General features: G+C 44.0%; 1 protein-coding gene across 3 annotated transcripts in view; it reads right to left on the minus strand.

The window, feature by feature from the left end:
* Nucleotides 1-129: 129 nt before the first annotated feature.
* Nucleotides 130-15,173, minus strand: part of trim9 (tripartite motif containing 9) — a 35,710-nt gene continuing 20,666 nt past the window's right edge. The window contains exons 4-11 of one of the 3 annotated variants that reach the window (XM_068579767.1): nt 11,945-12,055; nt 10,346-10,499; nt 9,477-9,622; nt 6,842-6,980; nt 5,053-5,091; nt 3,125-3,428; nt 2,765-2,927; nt 130-1,605 (exon numbers count right to left, since the gene is read on the minus strand). In XM_068579767.1, the coding sequence (XP_068435868.1) occupies nt 1,528-1,605; nt 2,765-2,927; nt 3,125-3,428; nt 5,053-5,091; nt 6,842-6,980; nt 9,477-9,622; nt 10,346-10,499; nt 11,945-12,055 (1,134 nt within the window). In that variant the 3' untranslated portion in view covers nt 130-1,527. Of the gene's footprint in view, nt 1,606-2,764; nt 2,928-3,124; nt 3,429-5,052; nt 5,092-5,164; nt 5,270-6,841; nt 6,981-9,476; nt 9,623-10,345; nt 10,500-11,944; nt 12,056-15,173 lie in introns of those variants that run through there. The other 2 variants (XM_068579768.1, XM_068579769.1) reach the window with 2 other exon arrangements.

The following is a 15,173-nucleotide window of genomic DNA, read 5'->3' on the forward strand; positions in this document are numbered from 1 at the left end:
ATCCCAGTACCCCCCCCCCTCCCCCCACCACCCTCCTGTCGCTTTAGTGGGCCACAAACTACTTTTTTTTTTTTTAAAGCGACACAAAATATTTCTTTCCCTCTGTAATAACTATACATCAAATAAAGGAACAATGCAGAATTCTTATTGAAAAAAAAAACTCTGAACATCAATAACTTATTTAGCTATACACCTCTTTCCAATAGATCATTTCAATGACGATATTACAAAACTACCAGGATTCAGTCACCCCACAGTAAAAAAAAAAAAAAAAGCCAGACTGAAGCGAAGCTGCTGTAGCACCTTATTCATCGAGCTTCACAGTCGTCATCTCCAAACCGTTTACAACACGCTTCAACGCACAGACTCGCCCATGTTTATGATACTTTACACCAAAAATCCATCCGTCCTGTGTTCAGAGCTGCGCCGCAGAGAAAGGCTGCATGTTTCTTCTTTTTTTTTATACATTTTTGTTTACAGACGACACAGAAGGAGCACACGAGCGAAGCCACTAAGAAAAGCGCCTCATGTACACGGATGAGGAGACGACGGCGACGCGGCGGAGAGAGTCCGACTGTCGCTCTCGTCCAGGGATCATTGCGGCCGCCGACCGGTCTCTCGACACCTCCACCTCCTCCTCCACCTCCACCTCCACCTCACACGTTCACACGAACACGCGGGAGGCGGGCGACTTCTCGCGGCCCTCTCCGGTGTCTCGAACGTGTGAGAATGTTCACGTGGCGGGAAAAGCAACACACAGGAGGATGTTGTGGAGGAAAAGAATAAAGAATAAGATGTACTGAGCTGTGTGTTGATGGTGCGACGGGGGACTACTTTCTCTCAAAAGAACTCCTTACTTTAAAACAAATACTTAAATATGTTCGGAAATGTGGTTATTTTCTGGTTTCGGGCTGTATGCTAAATATTAAGCTATCGCTAACAGGCAGTTAGCTTAGCTATATGACTGGAAACCAAAAGGTTTCTCCAAAGGAAATACAATCCATCTGCCAGCTCTGAAGCTCACAAATGAACTCATCATATCCTGTTTGTTTGAAATGTAAATGTAAAAACGTGACTTTGTGGTTTTACAGGCTGTTGTGTGACTATTAGTTTGTGCCCTTAAAACCAACAACACGCCGTTTTTACACTTCTGTTTTTGGACGGGTTCAAGAAATGAGATATAAAGGTTTCATCAGTGAGTTCTAGACGTATATTCAAACTTTTGACAAAGCCTGGCTAACTGTTTCCCTCCGTTCCCAGTCTTTATGCTAAGCTAACGGTTCTACCAAAGTCCAGGTCATAAAGCAAAGGCCTAGTTTTCGTCCTGCAGCTGGATGACGGCGTCCACTGTTTATGCATGATGAAGGCGAGGCGAGGCACCGGATGGAGGCCCCTGACAGAGAGGCCGGGGGTCAGTCGGTCAGGGGGACAAGAGGGAGGTGGAGGGAGACGAGGGCGAAGGTTGGATCATAGTTATTGACTGGCAGGATGAACCCTGGGGAATCCTGGGGGAGGTTTTGTGAGTCTTTAGCACACAGAGCCAGTGGCATCCGCCTCCCCGGTGGTGTAGAAATCCGGGATGGGCAGACCAGTGTGCAGTGTGATCTGAGGAGAAACACATGGACAAACACACAGGCGAGTTACTAAATCTCGGTGAAGAGGTTTCATTCATTTTCCTGCCCGCAGGTGGAGCCGTTGAACTGTTTCCTCAGTGGGTGAAATGTTTTGACGGCATGAAAGACAACTAGCTGAGAGCGATGAGAAAGTCAAAGCTACTAACTGTTATTGAGTCTTTGAAGCTTCCTCTTTCAAGGTTTAATCTTCCGAGCCCATATTTGTATAATTCGGGGGGGAAGAAGTTTTAATGAATAATAACTCATTTGATATTCGGTTGATCTACAAGTAAAAACCTGTTTTGGCCTGCAGCGCCGCTCGGGGAGGGAGAGCCAGGGAAAGCTACAGAGCCGGACCCCCGGAGCGAAGACCCAACGCGTTTCATTTCCACGAAAACCAAAGTGTAAAAAAGACAATCTGCTGTTTGGTGCAGAACTCTCATGCAGTAACTTCCTGCAGCCTCCGCTGGCTGCCGGCTAACCTGTCCAGGCATCACGCCCGGGTTATCTTAAACCTCCAGTTGGTAGGTCTTTGGACAGTCTTGATGCTAAGCTAAGCTAGCAAACGCAGACATGAGAGTGGTATCCATCTTTGTAAGAAAACTATTCCTTTAAAGTTACTTATGATATGATTTGAGAGATGTTTGTAAGTTTGTTGTACGAAAAGCTCAAAAAGGGATTAAAAGAAAATTCATTTTTATCGTAGGAGTTAAAGTGTGAAACAACATTAACATTTTTAGCTCATTTTTTGGTTTTCAAGAGGATTATTTATAAATCAATATTTGAGTTACAGGTGTGAATGAAATGTTTCTATATGGAAGATGTATGTATATATATATACACATATACACATATATATATACACACATATATATATAATTATTATTATTTGATTTAATTGATAATAATTTAGGATAGGAATATATAAGCATTTGTTGCTTCCACCTATACCTTTTCAGTCTCTGTTTTTGTATATTATATAGTATAGTAAGATAATAATATTGTATTGTATAACGATTGACTGAATAAAACACACAAACCAAACTTGAGGGAAAACAAAAGGAGAATCTCTATCTTCCAATTTAGAAATGGAAAAAGTTTTTAAAATATATATATACATACACACACACACACACGATATCATTCAGTACCTGGACATTTCGGTTGAGGCTGATCGCGGGGTAGTAGACGCCCTCCAGGGCTTCAAAGGCCACTGGACCCTGCTGCTCGTCATTGATGAGGAAGATGAGGATCCTGCGTGTGAAGTCCAGCAGGATTCCTATCGTCGCTCCTTTCCCGATGCCGCCGTCCGTCCTGCACGGCCACACAGAGAGAAACCCACCGGAGGCATGACGGACAATCTAATGTTTCCAAAGTAACATCCTGCAAAAAGATGTGTCCTCCCATCTTGTAGCTGTACTGGGTGTGTACTCAAACACAGTACTGATTTCACATTCTTTCATGCCTGTAGGACTTTCTTGTATGGACACACATCCCTCTTCACTCTCTACCTGTTGGTGTGCGAGTTGTTGTGCATGAACCAGGAGCGGTTGTTGTCCACGTACATGGCCCAGGCCTTGTCGTCCTTCCCCAGCATCACGTCCTTCAGCACGTCGGCCCGAGCGATCCCGAAGGCCGGGTCCGGGTGGTTGTCGTAGCGGTCCACGGTCATTTCCCAGTAATGGACGCCGCGGGAGAAGGCCGAGTTACCCATGACCACCCGGTCGTCGTAGCTGTTGCAGGACACCGTCAGGTTGTCGTTGGAGAGGATGATGTCCTGGTGAGCGGAGGCCGGGTCAAAGGTGAACCAAGCGACTGTTCACACACACACACGGGAAGAGTCACACACACTGTTGTTTAGTGTCATCGAGGTCTGTCTGAAGGTCATGACAGTACGAAAGGGGACATGACTCCAGAGGCTGGAGGTTCGATGAGGTGAAGTTACACTGTAAAAACTTCATGGAGGACTAGATGAAAGAAGAAGGAGATAAAGATCTACTATCACTATTAGGATTAATCATTCTTAACATCATACTCTATAACTTAACTTATAACTTAATGCTAAAATCTTAACATTTATTATTAAATCAAACCTGCGTCAGACAGTCTGCAAATGATTACTGGCATTTGTTTTCACCGGCTTTGAAGAGCACGCGGGTGCAGAGGTTTGTGATCTAGATAATAAATCAATTCACTTTAAATTACATATGTTAACAATTTATCAGTCTTATCATAAAGGATCAGTTCACCCAAAAGAAATATTTTAAAAAACACCCTGGAGGTCGACAATTGACACAAAATAAGAAATTTTAGTGGATCTGCATTCACTAGCGACAGTCAATTTATACTAGATTATTTTATAAATATGCACAATTTCTATATATATTTGTTGGTGCAATTTGTTCTTTGTCTGTTATTTGTCTGTCTTATGTGAAATTATGTTGTTTTTAACTTTTTTGCTGTTTTGTCTTTTGTCTGTTACTTGTGATTTTATGATAAACCTTTATACTGGCGTCTTGGCCGGGACTGGATGAACCTTTAAGATTAAATTGAAACAATAAAAAAATAAGATTTAAAAGCTTCTTTCCATTGAAAGAGAGCGTTTTCTTGCTGCCGTCGCTCTGTGCTTGCTCATGGGAGACTGCTGGGTCTCTGTAAACTATAGTATATATATAGTATAAATATATCTAGAGAGTACAGTCTGAACCTGCTCCAGATGGAAATGACCATGACATCACTTCTGTTGTGATTTACACATAAATAAAGTGGACTTGACTTGAATATTAATGCAGTTCTACGTCTCCTGATTGTTCAGCACAGACACGTTACAGGATGATAAGAAGTCAACGCTGCGCTGCCCCCAAGTGGCAAAAAAAAATTAAATCCCGCTTTAATTTATACGCTGCAAACAAAATCCCTTCATGTTCATTAAATGCTTTGTAATTTGGGTGAGCCGACCATTTAACTTTCTACGATCCCACTGCACGCCGGCTAAATCAAAGCCGAAGAACTTTGCAAACTGTTTGACTCGGCATTTTTTAAAAAGCTCTAAACTCTACACAGAGAAATATGAGAATCTCACAGATGAGATGTTTGCGCTCTGTGTGTGTGTATATATATATATATATATATATATATATATATATATATATATATATATATATATATATATATATATATATATATGGGCTCCACAGGACATTTCTTGTCCACCATCGTTCACGGCTTCCCTATGTGCAGTGAAAAGTTTCATTACACAGCTTTATTTCCCAAAGGAAATAAAACAAAGACATTTATTAGAAGCCCGTATTGAACGTTTAATAAGTGCAGCCCACAGAGCGGCAAACTGCCCACCTGCTGGTTTGAGAGTGAAGCACTGGACTGATGACACAGGCAATGGCAACGAGGGGGATTAAGGAGTGGAAACAGTCGCCCATACCTGTGCCTATAGACTGAATATCACATGGAGGGAGTCCAGCTGAAATGTGGAATGAAGGAGGAGGAGGAGGAGGAGGAGGGGAGAAAGAAAAGAGGAGGAGGAGAGCGTAGCGAAGCCGTGAAGCAGACGGTGTAGAGCGGGTCGAGGAGGGATATGGAGGAGAGGGTAAAAAAAAAAGAAAGAAGCAGGTTTGATCAGGGACAGCACAGAAGAGATCCTGAAAAAAACAAAAAAAACAAAGAGTTCCTGCAAACGGGCGTGACCACATAGATGACGGAGGAACTGTTCTAGGAATAAATAAAACAGACAGAATCAAAGCACAGTCCGGTCCGGGGTGAAGGGCGTCAGATTTCTGCAAATAAAAACCTGTGAGTGGTTAGGTCGTGTTTGTGCAGAAGCCCGGCAGCTGCTGAGTGCTGCGTCTGTCCGTCCGGCTGGTTTGAGGCCGTCCGGGCCTTTCAGGTCCTCTTACGGATGACAAGCGCCCCTGTGTGCCGAGCGGCATTTAACTAATGGGAAAGCACATGAGTGGATTATGTCCACCAAGCAGCTGCTCCGGGACGTACCTGCTTTTAAAAAAAGCTCAAACGCACCCTCACACAGAGCTCACTTCCTGTTTCTGTGTTAAAAACCTGGCGTGTGACGTTTGGGAGGCTTTTAGTGTTATTGTTTTTTTGGGTTACGTGAATGATAAACGATGGACGGAGATGTTTGATGTCAGGTCGTTGAAATCCTTTTAAAATATCGCTTCAAAAACCTCAAACTGCATAGTTTAAAATCTGGAATAAGTGATCGCAAAGGAAGAAACCGAGTATGTTTCCACTTTCCTCTTAATCTTTTTGAAAGAAGTTCTCTTTCTGAAGATGCAAGACTCGAGTCTGGCAGCGACTTTATTATTCTTAAGATCTTTATGAGCTCAGTCAAGAACTATGGAAGCCCATTTCTGCCACACAAAAAAAAAAAAAGAATATTTTTTGAATGAATATATTTTTTGAATATATTTTTTTTTTAAAAGAAAAGAAAAATAACTGAGGACAGTAATAAAAATAAAAATTGACTTGAAAAAAGGCATTCGAGGAGAGAAATGAGAACTTGACTACTGATTGAAATTGTCAAAATTAGAGTTACACCCAAGTGATGAAATAACGTTTTGCTAAGATGTTTTTTTTATTTTTGTCAAGGAAAAAAAAAAAAGTTAATTAATTTTCTTTTTTTTTTATTGTCCTCATTTTTTGGGGGGGCCCTAATGTTCCTTTTTTTTGTCCTAATTTCTTTTTTTTTTTGGTCCTAATTTTCTTTTTTTTGTGTGCGTGTGGCGGAAATGGACTTCCATAAGATACAATGCTGTGAATGAACTCTTGAAAGAAGAAGCAAAAGAACTCAAGTCTGTGATTTCATGACGTAACAACAACAAAAGAAAACTACATCATTAGACCTGCCAGATGTTTGCTAAAATAACGGCTCATCAGATTAACTTCATCATGACAGAAATACACACAAGAAACATTTAGTAGATCTGATCACGCAAAAAGAGTTAAAACTACCAGAAAACACATTTATATCTTATAGCAAACATGTGGCAGGCATTTAGAGATACATGGATGCTGCGGATAAAGTTTGCTTTATTAATAACAGCACTGCCAGTTAAGAACTAATACGTCCATTATATTGGCAAACCAGACTTGAGTCTCCGCTTTTTTGTGGAAATACTGAATGAATTCTGTAGTGAGAGTGCGTTTCCCTTCAAGACAAACGGTCGTTAGCAGCGAGCGGAGGACGCTTCACGTACTCTCAGACGTCTGCATGATCAGCGTCTTGCTGTACTGGCCCACGCCGCTGCCGTTGAAGGCCTTCACCCTGGACTTGTACGTGCTGTTGAAGTGGAGCCCGTCCACCGTGCAGATGGTCTCCGTCCCCACGTACACTTCCTGTCAAAGACACACAAGCGCTTCCTGTTAAAAAAAAAGGCGGCGGCGGCTCCATCGCAGTGCGTGATCGTGACACAGCGGGGGTCCCCCCCCGCCTCCCTTTGCTTCTCTTTCGGCCTCTGAAGCGCCGTCCCGTTCAGGTTTTTTTTTTTTTTTTGAGGAAGGCGAGCGCGTAATCAGCGAGAGTGAGAGTTTGTACGACGGAGCGTGGGCGAGGAGGCCCACGCCGGAGTATTAATAGACGCGGGGACGTACAACTCGCCAAGCTCAGTGTGACGCTGCGTTGGCGAGAATCAATGAGTCAGAGGAGAGCGGAGGGAAAACTTCCGTCGCAAATTGGAAAGTAAATAGTTGTTTGGGCAAAATGTAGGTCCAGATGAAAAGGTACGACATGCTCACGTTGAAGAGACGCACAGGATGGAGGATGAAACACGACAACACATGCTGCGTTTCAACATGTGCTTTGAGATGCTCTCCGTGCGTATAACTCTGGTCAAATGTCCACAGATTAAAGATAAAATAAGATAATCTTATATTTGTCCCTCAGTGGGGAAATCACAGGATTACAGCAGCACTGCTCACAAGTAAATAAAGATAAAAATCAAGTATATAATAATATAAATAAACAGTACAACAGTAATGAAACAAAATAAAAAAACTAAACAGTAAGACATTTTTTTAAATTCTTATTTTATTCCATCTGTAAATTTAATATTCTTTTTTACTGCTATTTTTTTTCTAAAATCTTAAATCTGTTTATTACCGTTCTACTGTTTCTTTTTATTACTAGTTTCTTTTGATCTTATTACTTATTTGTGAGCATTTCTGCTGTAATCCTGTAATTTCCCCCTTGTAGGGATTTATAAAGGATTATCTTATTTCATCTTATTTTATGTTAAATATACAGATGGAACAAAAACGTGTACAAAAGTACTTAAACATACTGGATATTGCAAGTGCACATGAATGAACTGCATCCATATACAGCTTTACACTACATGCCAACATTCACCCATTCATAACGCCGAGCTGTCACACACTGATGAGCTTATGGACAATCACACTTTCATTCAGTAGCAACTTCTATCTGTCAACGCAATCTTTTCACAACAGTATATGTTTTAATTATGTGCTACACTCGTCACATGAGTAGATTAAAGCATCCACTCTCGACCAGGAGTGGGGTTTGAACCCACGAGGTCGACGCCCACTGGACCTTAAGTCCTGGTACGTTAGCGGGCTGGCGTCCAACGCGCACACTCAGCATTTCAGAGGTCGCGGTGGTTGAATCCGCTGGCAGATTGGATGTGAACGATCGGCCTCTTATGCAACAGTTGTGATGAAGACAGAGGGATGAAGGCTCACACCGGCAGACAGCTGGCGTCAGAGAGCGGAGACGCGAGGGCGATGGCTGCTTGTTTCTAAATTAAAACACCGGGCGCCTCTCCGAGCAGCTGCTGGACCCGCTCACTTCAAACAGGATGATCTGATGCTTTGATTTACAGTTCCATAAAGTGAATAAGACACTTTTTTCAACCAGAAAAGTCCAATATTTAGATTACAATCTCATGTTTTGGCCTCTTTAAGTGAAAGGATCTGGTTTTTACACTTCTGTGAGTGTGAGTGTTTAATGTGCCACCAGCTGTGTCCAGGAAACTGATGGACTTGTTTAGGCGCTTTGGGAAGATGGCAACAGTTCAAGAGATTGAAATACGGAGCTCCATTGGGATTTTGGTGTGTAAAAGCTCTCTATTAATGTTTTTTTCTGAGATTATCTAAACTCTCAACTCGCCAACTACTTGGCAGCGAGTTTACCGTCACTTTAAGGAAGTGGAAAAGATCTTCCACATTGATTGTCACGGAGAGGCGACCGGCCCGCTCCAGCGTGAGTAGGAACAGGTTTAGAGGTCGGACACAGATATCCTCCGCCATTGTGCCGACGGTATTGTCGGGGTTTAAGTTGCCATTGCGACAAAAGCGCCGGCCCCGATGTATAGAGGACCGGGGGAGCGTCTTAGCCGGATGGATTACACGGCGAACCTCCGAGAGGGTTTAAATGCGGCTTTGATGCCGGATCGCACTTCCTGCGGGATCATCCCGGCTGGCAGCTGCATTACCGACCCGTTCTCCATGCACGGCGTCGTGTGTCTGTTCAGGGCCTTGCTACACAGAGGGTCACGTGACCTGCTCTCATATCACTCCAAGAGAGAGAGAGAGAGAGAGAGAGAGAGAGACAGCGAGAGAGGATTTCAGCGACAAAGCGTCGCTTTCACATTCCCGCCGGCGGAGCTGGAGCCCGTCCCTCCGGCACCAAAATGAAGGCGTCTTTGTTGAGAAAGAGACGAGCGCTGCTGTGTAAAAGGTGAATTATGACTCTGACTGGTCCTGTTTTTCACTTTGTGTCTTGTAATCTAAATGTAAATCCAACACAGACTCTCGTTGTTCTTCTAATGAAGTGGACAGATAGATCCTACTCCCTGCGGAGGGGCCACCTACCCTGAACAGGCCCATGTTCCCGTCGTCCAGCTCCAGGATGTATCCGTCCACGGCGATGGTGGAGAGCGGCGGCTGTTTCCATGACAGCGTGGCGCTGTTGTTCTGGGTGCAGCATTCCTCCAGCTGGAGCATGGGAGCAGCTGGGACTGAGGAGGAGGAGGAAGAAGAGGAGGAGGAGGAAGAGGAAGGGGGATGAACACGGACCAGATTACAGCCCAGTGAGCCGGGAAAGGATCAAAACTTGCGCGCACGATACGACCTGTTCAATATTTATCGTTTATAAATGTATGAATTTGGAAATCAAAAGCTTCCGCTTCATAAATGTAAAACCCGGTAAACGTGTTTTAGACAGCGAGTCAGAGGCATCGTACTGTGTGACGTTCATCAGGCGCCAAACACAAACATGAATGTCAACGCATTCAGCAAAGAGTATAGAATATATTTTCATGTTTACCCGTAAAATAATTTGTCATTTTTAAAAGATAAAGAGGTCGCATGCAAAACAAGCGGCCTCTAAATTGCGAAAGCAAACTAAAAGCGATTGTATTCAGAGATGAAAGGGATACTCTTTTACTTACACATGTACAAAAATACATTTTATGAAGATACTGCATACATAAATATCAAGGTTTTATCATATTTATTCGAGCATTTCTCTTGGTATAATACTGAGCCTTTCCTATAAACACTGCTGGTGTATTTTAGTGATTTACAGTCTGACCACAGTCTCCTTCACAGGGAGGAAGAGGTTTGCTGTCTCCAGAAGAGACGTGAGCTCTCACGAGGGCCCGATCCCGGTTCTGCTCCAGCCCTCTGGTGTGAATCCCTCAGGTGTCTGTCTACCTGTCACCTCTCCTCTTTCTTTTTACCTTTCATCTGGACAAAGTCCAGCTGGTGGATCGTCTGCAGGAGCGGGCCGCTGTCCAGCGTGAGGTCGAAGTCGCTGTTCATCCTCGGGGTGAGGGTTCCCTTCCCCCACTGGCCCTCCGTCATGTGGACCCTCCGGATCAAAGCATCGGAGATCTGAGGACAAGGAATTAACTTGATGTTACTCGTTAATAATAAAAACTGCACAGGGAACCAGAAAAAAAACAGATTTCCACCCAGATTTTCCATTCAGGGAAATATAAGCAGATCTGCTGACAGTGCAAAGATGTGAAAGAACATGTAAAGATGTCTGCAAGAAAGCAAACAATCCGACGTATAAAAGAACAAAATCAAGTTTAACAGATGTTTTTTCAAAGGAAGTGCATTCTCTTGAATATCTTTTCCCAGGATATTTCCAAGGAAATGATCAAATTTTAAGGAAAACCTTGTTTAGAATAAACATTAAACACCAAAATTGTATTTTCACTTGCTTAATATTTTGGAGGTGGTAAATAAGTAAACTGTGTATTCGACCAGGTCTCTCCGCTCATCAAGCACAGACATCAAGCTGTGATATTGTGTTTGCTCTTCATCTCATCGGACTAATTTACAAGAAAAGAAACATGGACGCCGTGAAACTGTTTGACTGTTTTGACTAAGTTTGATTTTAACACGGTGGAATTGTTCAGCAAAGGCAGTGAAAACAAACAAAGTGCAACTCTACGTCATCTCTCAGCTCAGATTTGGTCGTGTTTATTTTTCACTTTGAAATAAAGTCATTTTTATAAAAATGTATTGGGTTTGAGTCATACTCCTAGCTAGCAATTTAATCGTTTTTAGGAGGAATTTCTCTTTTTTTTAACGTAGACTCACCACTAAAAGTGGCAAAATGGGTGAAAATGCAGAGTTTGCTCCAGATGTGTGGCGCATTTACACCAGATGTGTTTCGTTGTGACGACCGTCTGAGAGCTTTGGATGATCTATACTGACGCAGCAGATCAGACCTGTGTTTTGGCCCTCAGCCAATCAGTGCTTAACAAACCAATACGAGAAACAAAATAGATGACAAACAGCAGAATGTTAAAGTCAATCCAGTCGCCGGGTTTTCATCCAAATGTTACCTGGATGTTGAGAGAATTGTCAAAAGAAAATGCGAATGAAAGCTTGTTTCCATCAACAATGTGAATGGGGAACTTGGGCAACCTCAAACGGTGGAAAACAGGAAGTACAACACTACATTAATGTTTGTTTCATGCATTAATGTGAGGAAGGTCACACCAGATCGGCGTGGAGGCGATGAGGAGACTATTTCTGGCCTCTCGAGCAGGCGCTTCAGTGGACATCCAAGTCACATGTTTCATTACCGCCATCATGTATTTGCTGAATCTCCGTTGTACTTTCACACATTTTACAGCAACTTTTACACCTCAGCAAGGTGCGTGAATCCACTCTCCATCCCAGTAAGGAGCCAAAAACGCTGAAAATCAATGCTCCGGGAAGCATTTTATGCGTTCTGCTCCACTTTATTTATTTAAATTGCGACATAAAAAGCTTGCGCTGTCGCTCGTAGCGGATCTAGAGGCTTGTTGTGCATCGAATACCTGCAGGAAACCACTGGGGTCGTTCTCCTTGATGACCTCCAGGCAGTACTCCATCAGCCCCGTGGTCTGACGCAGCTTCACCGTGCAGTGGGAGATCTGATCCCGAACCACCTGAGAGAAAAAAGGGGGTCGGGGAAGCAGAAGAAGAAGAAGAGGAGAGGATTATGGAGGGCAAAAGAAGAAACACCCACGAGGAAATCAAGTTTTGCAAGTATAATACAAAAACAACATGCATACACGGAAGATAATCATATGTTAATCATCGCCCTTTTTTGTGTGTAATCACTCTCGAGTGGAACATGAATAAAATCCACAGAGCGGGTTTAATAAAGTGAGCGAGTGCTCGAGAGTATAAATAGGGCAGGAATAAAAAAAATGTAAAAAAAGAGGAAAAATTGGGGATGCAGGGAAATTATCGTGAAGTAGATATGCAGAAGAAATGTTGATAAATGAGTTAAGAAGAGAGACAAAGAAGAAATACGGATGCGGAGAGAAAGAGGTGAAGACAAAGTTATGTGACGACAATGGAGGGAAGAAGGACGCAGGAAGAAAGGAGGGAGGACGGAAGAAAGAGGCTGGGGAACACAGATTAAACGCGGCTGTTAATGGATGAAGAGAAACGAGACGAGCAGCAGGAATACCAAGAGTGAGATTAGCAACAGGGCCGTCAAAGTGATTGATCGAGTAACGTTTCCCTCCCGAGGCTCTCACGCAGATCGAGGGAGGGAACAGGAGGCCGGAGGGACATCGGCGACCTGTTATTGACGTGAACGGAAGAGAAAGTGACATTTTGTTCCTCGCGCCTGTGTGAGCGGCGTCAGCGGCACCGACTGCACACACACTACACCTACATTTCACTCGTCTGAAGTCCTGTTATCCGTTTGTCTGTTGCACTTTATTTTGATTTGTATATTCTATGGTAAATTAAATTGTATATTTAAAATACTGCACCACCCGCCAAGACAAATTCTTTGTACCGTGAAAGTCGGGGTTACGAGTCGCTACTATCTCCGCGAGGTGTCCCCGCGAGCTCCCGGTTGTAGCCAGCTAGCGCCGCTGGTAGCTCTTCAGCTAGCTCCCTGACAAGCACCGAAGGTAGTGGGACCAGCCCCGGCTTAACGTCCGACTCGGGCAGCGGGGACGCGGGCAGTAGCAGCGGCGGGAAGCTAGCAGCGGCAGCATTAGTGGGGAACTAGCAGCAGCAGCTAGTGGGGAGCTAGCAGTAGCAGCATTAGTGGGGAGCTAGCAGTAGCAGCATCAGTGGAGAGATTGCAGTAGTAGCTCGTGGGGAGCTAGCAGTAGCAGCTCGTGGGGAGCTAGCAGTAGCAGCTAGTGGGGAGCTAGCAGCAGCGCTAGCTTGCTACAGCAGGAAACACCTACCGAAGGTATATGAGCGGCTTGTAACCCGACTTTTGCGGCATGTGAAAGCATACGTGGCAATAAATGGTTGTGATTCTGCGTCAGGTGAGACCGCTCTGAAATACTCCTGAGCGGCTAAACACGCTAAAAACATCCAGAAGTTTCTAAATTCTCTGCCGTGAGTTGTAGATTTTTTTGGGGGGCCTTAGAAAATCCTGTAATGTTTGTTTCATTGCAGCCCTCCCTTTACCTTCAGGACGTATCTCTTCCTCGTAACATGATCTGAATTACAGCGAGCGGCTGTGAATCAATGAGGGAAACGCTCTCGCCGGGATGTTCTATCGATTGGATTGGATATTTGATCGACTCGGGGAGATCCCCGCTCACTACTGACGTCCACAGAGCCTCGTTGGCGGCGATGGGGAAATAAACGGAGGTGCTGGACCAAAGGGTTGCTAGGTAACAGAAACTTCGCTGTTGCTATCTGAGAGGAAAAGCCTTTCTGCAGACCGACAGACGAGTACATGAAGATGATTTACTGATGACTGCAGCCGCAGCATCCATATGCAACGTATTGCAGCACCGACGCTCAGCAGACAGTAAAGATCCAGTCGTGGACTATTCAGAATATGACTGTAAGACACGTTACACACACTGTGAGCGTGTTTATGAAGGCTGGAAGAACATAAACAATGCATGGGTGCACAATGTAGTTAAAATATAGTATATACTTGTATATTACAGTCGCTATATATGTTATGATTTACGATTTTTCTGGAAATTCAATCAGAAAACTGTTTTTTCGCTGATACACTGACATAAAAACGTCCCTTTAACCGACTGCATCTATGAATCAGTCCTGTATATACTAAATGTTTAAATCAACCGCAAATACTAAAAGCATATCGGTCTCAACATCCAGCATAGTTTAACAAAATCGGTGTTGTCTATTGCTGTGTGTTGTTGCGTCACCCTTCCTTAAATGTTAAAGTGTACAAATATAACATTTTGTCCAAAATGTCCGCATCATCTTTCGCAGCGTGATGCACGTTTTAACCACTTGACCTTCAGTCTACTTTCAAATGACCTTCAGTCTGCACAGCGTGGTGGTTGCAATGATCACATGGCGCACAACACTGTGTTTGACGTGCTTCACTCAAACCTCAGAGAATCGAACCCGTGTTCCCGGTGTGGGCCGTTTGGGCGGCTGAAAACATTTTGTGATAACTGACCTCGCCTCCTCTCCATCAGCTGTTTCCCTCATGTGTTCGTATCTGCTGCAAACACCACGGGAGTTAAATCTATCTGCAAATAAGTACATCTCGTCTCGCTGAAGTTTCAGAGTCTGGATGTCTTGATCTCTTTCTCTCTGCGGTAGAAAAAGCTGCAGAAAATGACTGAATACTTAAGAATCTTCGGTCGATTCGCAGAAAGACAGCGTGAACTGAAATGAACCCAACATAAAAACGCGACTTCTCCATTCGTCGAGACCAAAATGAAACAAATTGCAGGTCTGATTGGAGTCTGGAGAGGATAAAATATGAACCACAAAAAGGAATACTTTCATGTAAATGAATATTTACAGAGGCACAGCTAATCCTGTTCTCACCATTCCCCCCTTTTTAGTGCTGTGATCAATCAGAGGAGGGCCGTGTTTAGCCTCGTCCCACACGGAGAGGGGAGGAGGTCTCATCCCAGCTCCGATGATTTGGGTTTGTGTTTCCCCGGCTGGGGGCAGAGCCCTCCCTGCTGTGTCGAGCCCGGAGCATCCACACCCCTGCAGTGGGCTGGCAGGGCTCCAGGAAGAGTTTCTCCCTGCTGCCGCTGCCTGTTTAACAATCGCACTCGCTGTCACTCCTCCGCACGCGGC

The sequence above is a fragment of the Clinocottus analis genome, unplaced genomic scaffold, assembly GCF_023055335.1.
Source record: "Clinocottus analis isolate CAN_PGR_092001 unplaced genomic scaffold, fCliAna1.0.p SCAF_17, whole genome shotgun sequence".
Lineage (NCBI taxonomy): Eukaryota > Metazoa > Chordata > Actinopteri > Perciformes > Cottidae > Clinocottus > Clinocottus analis.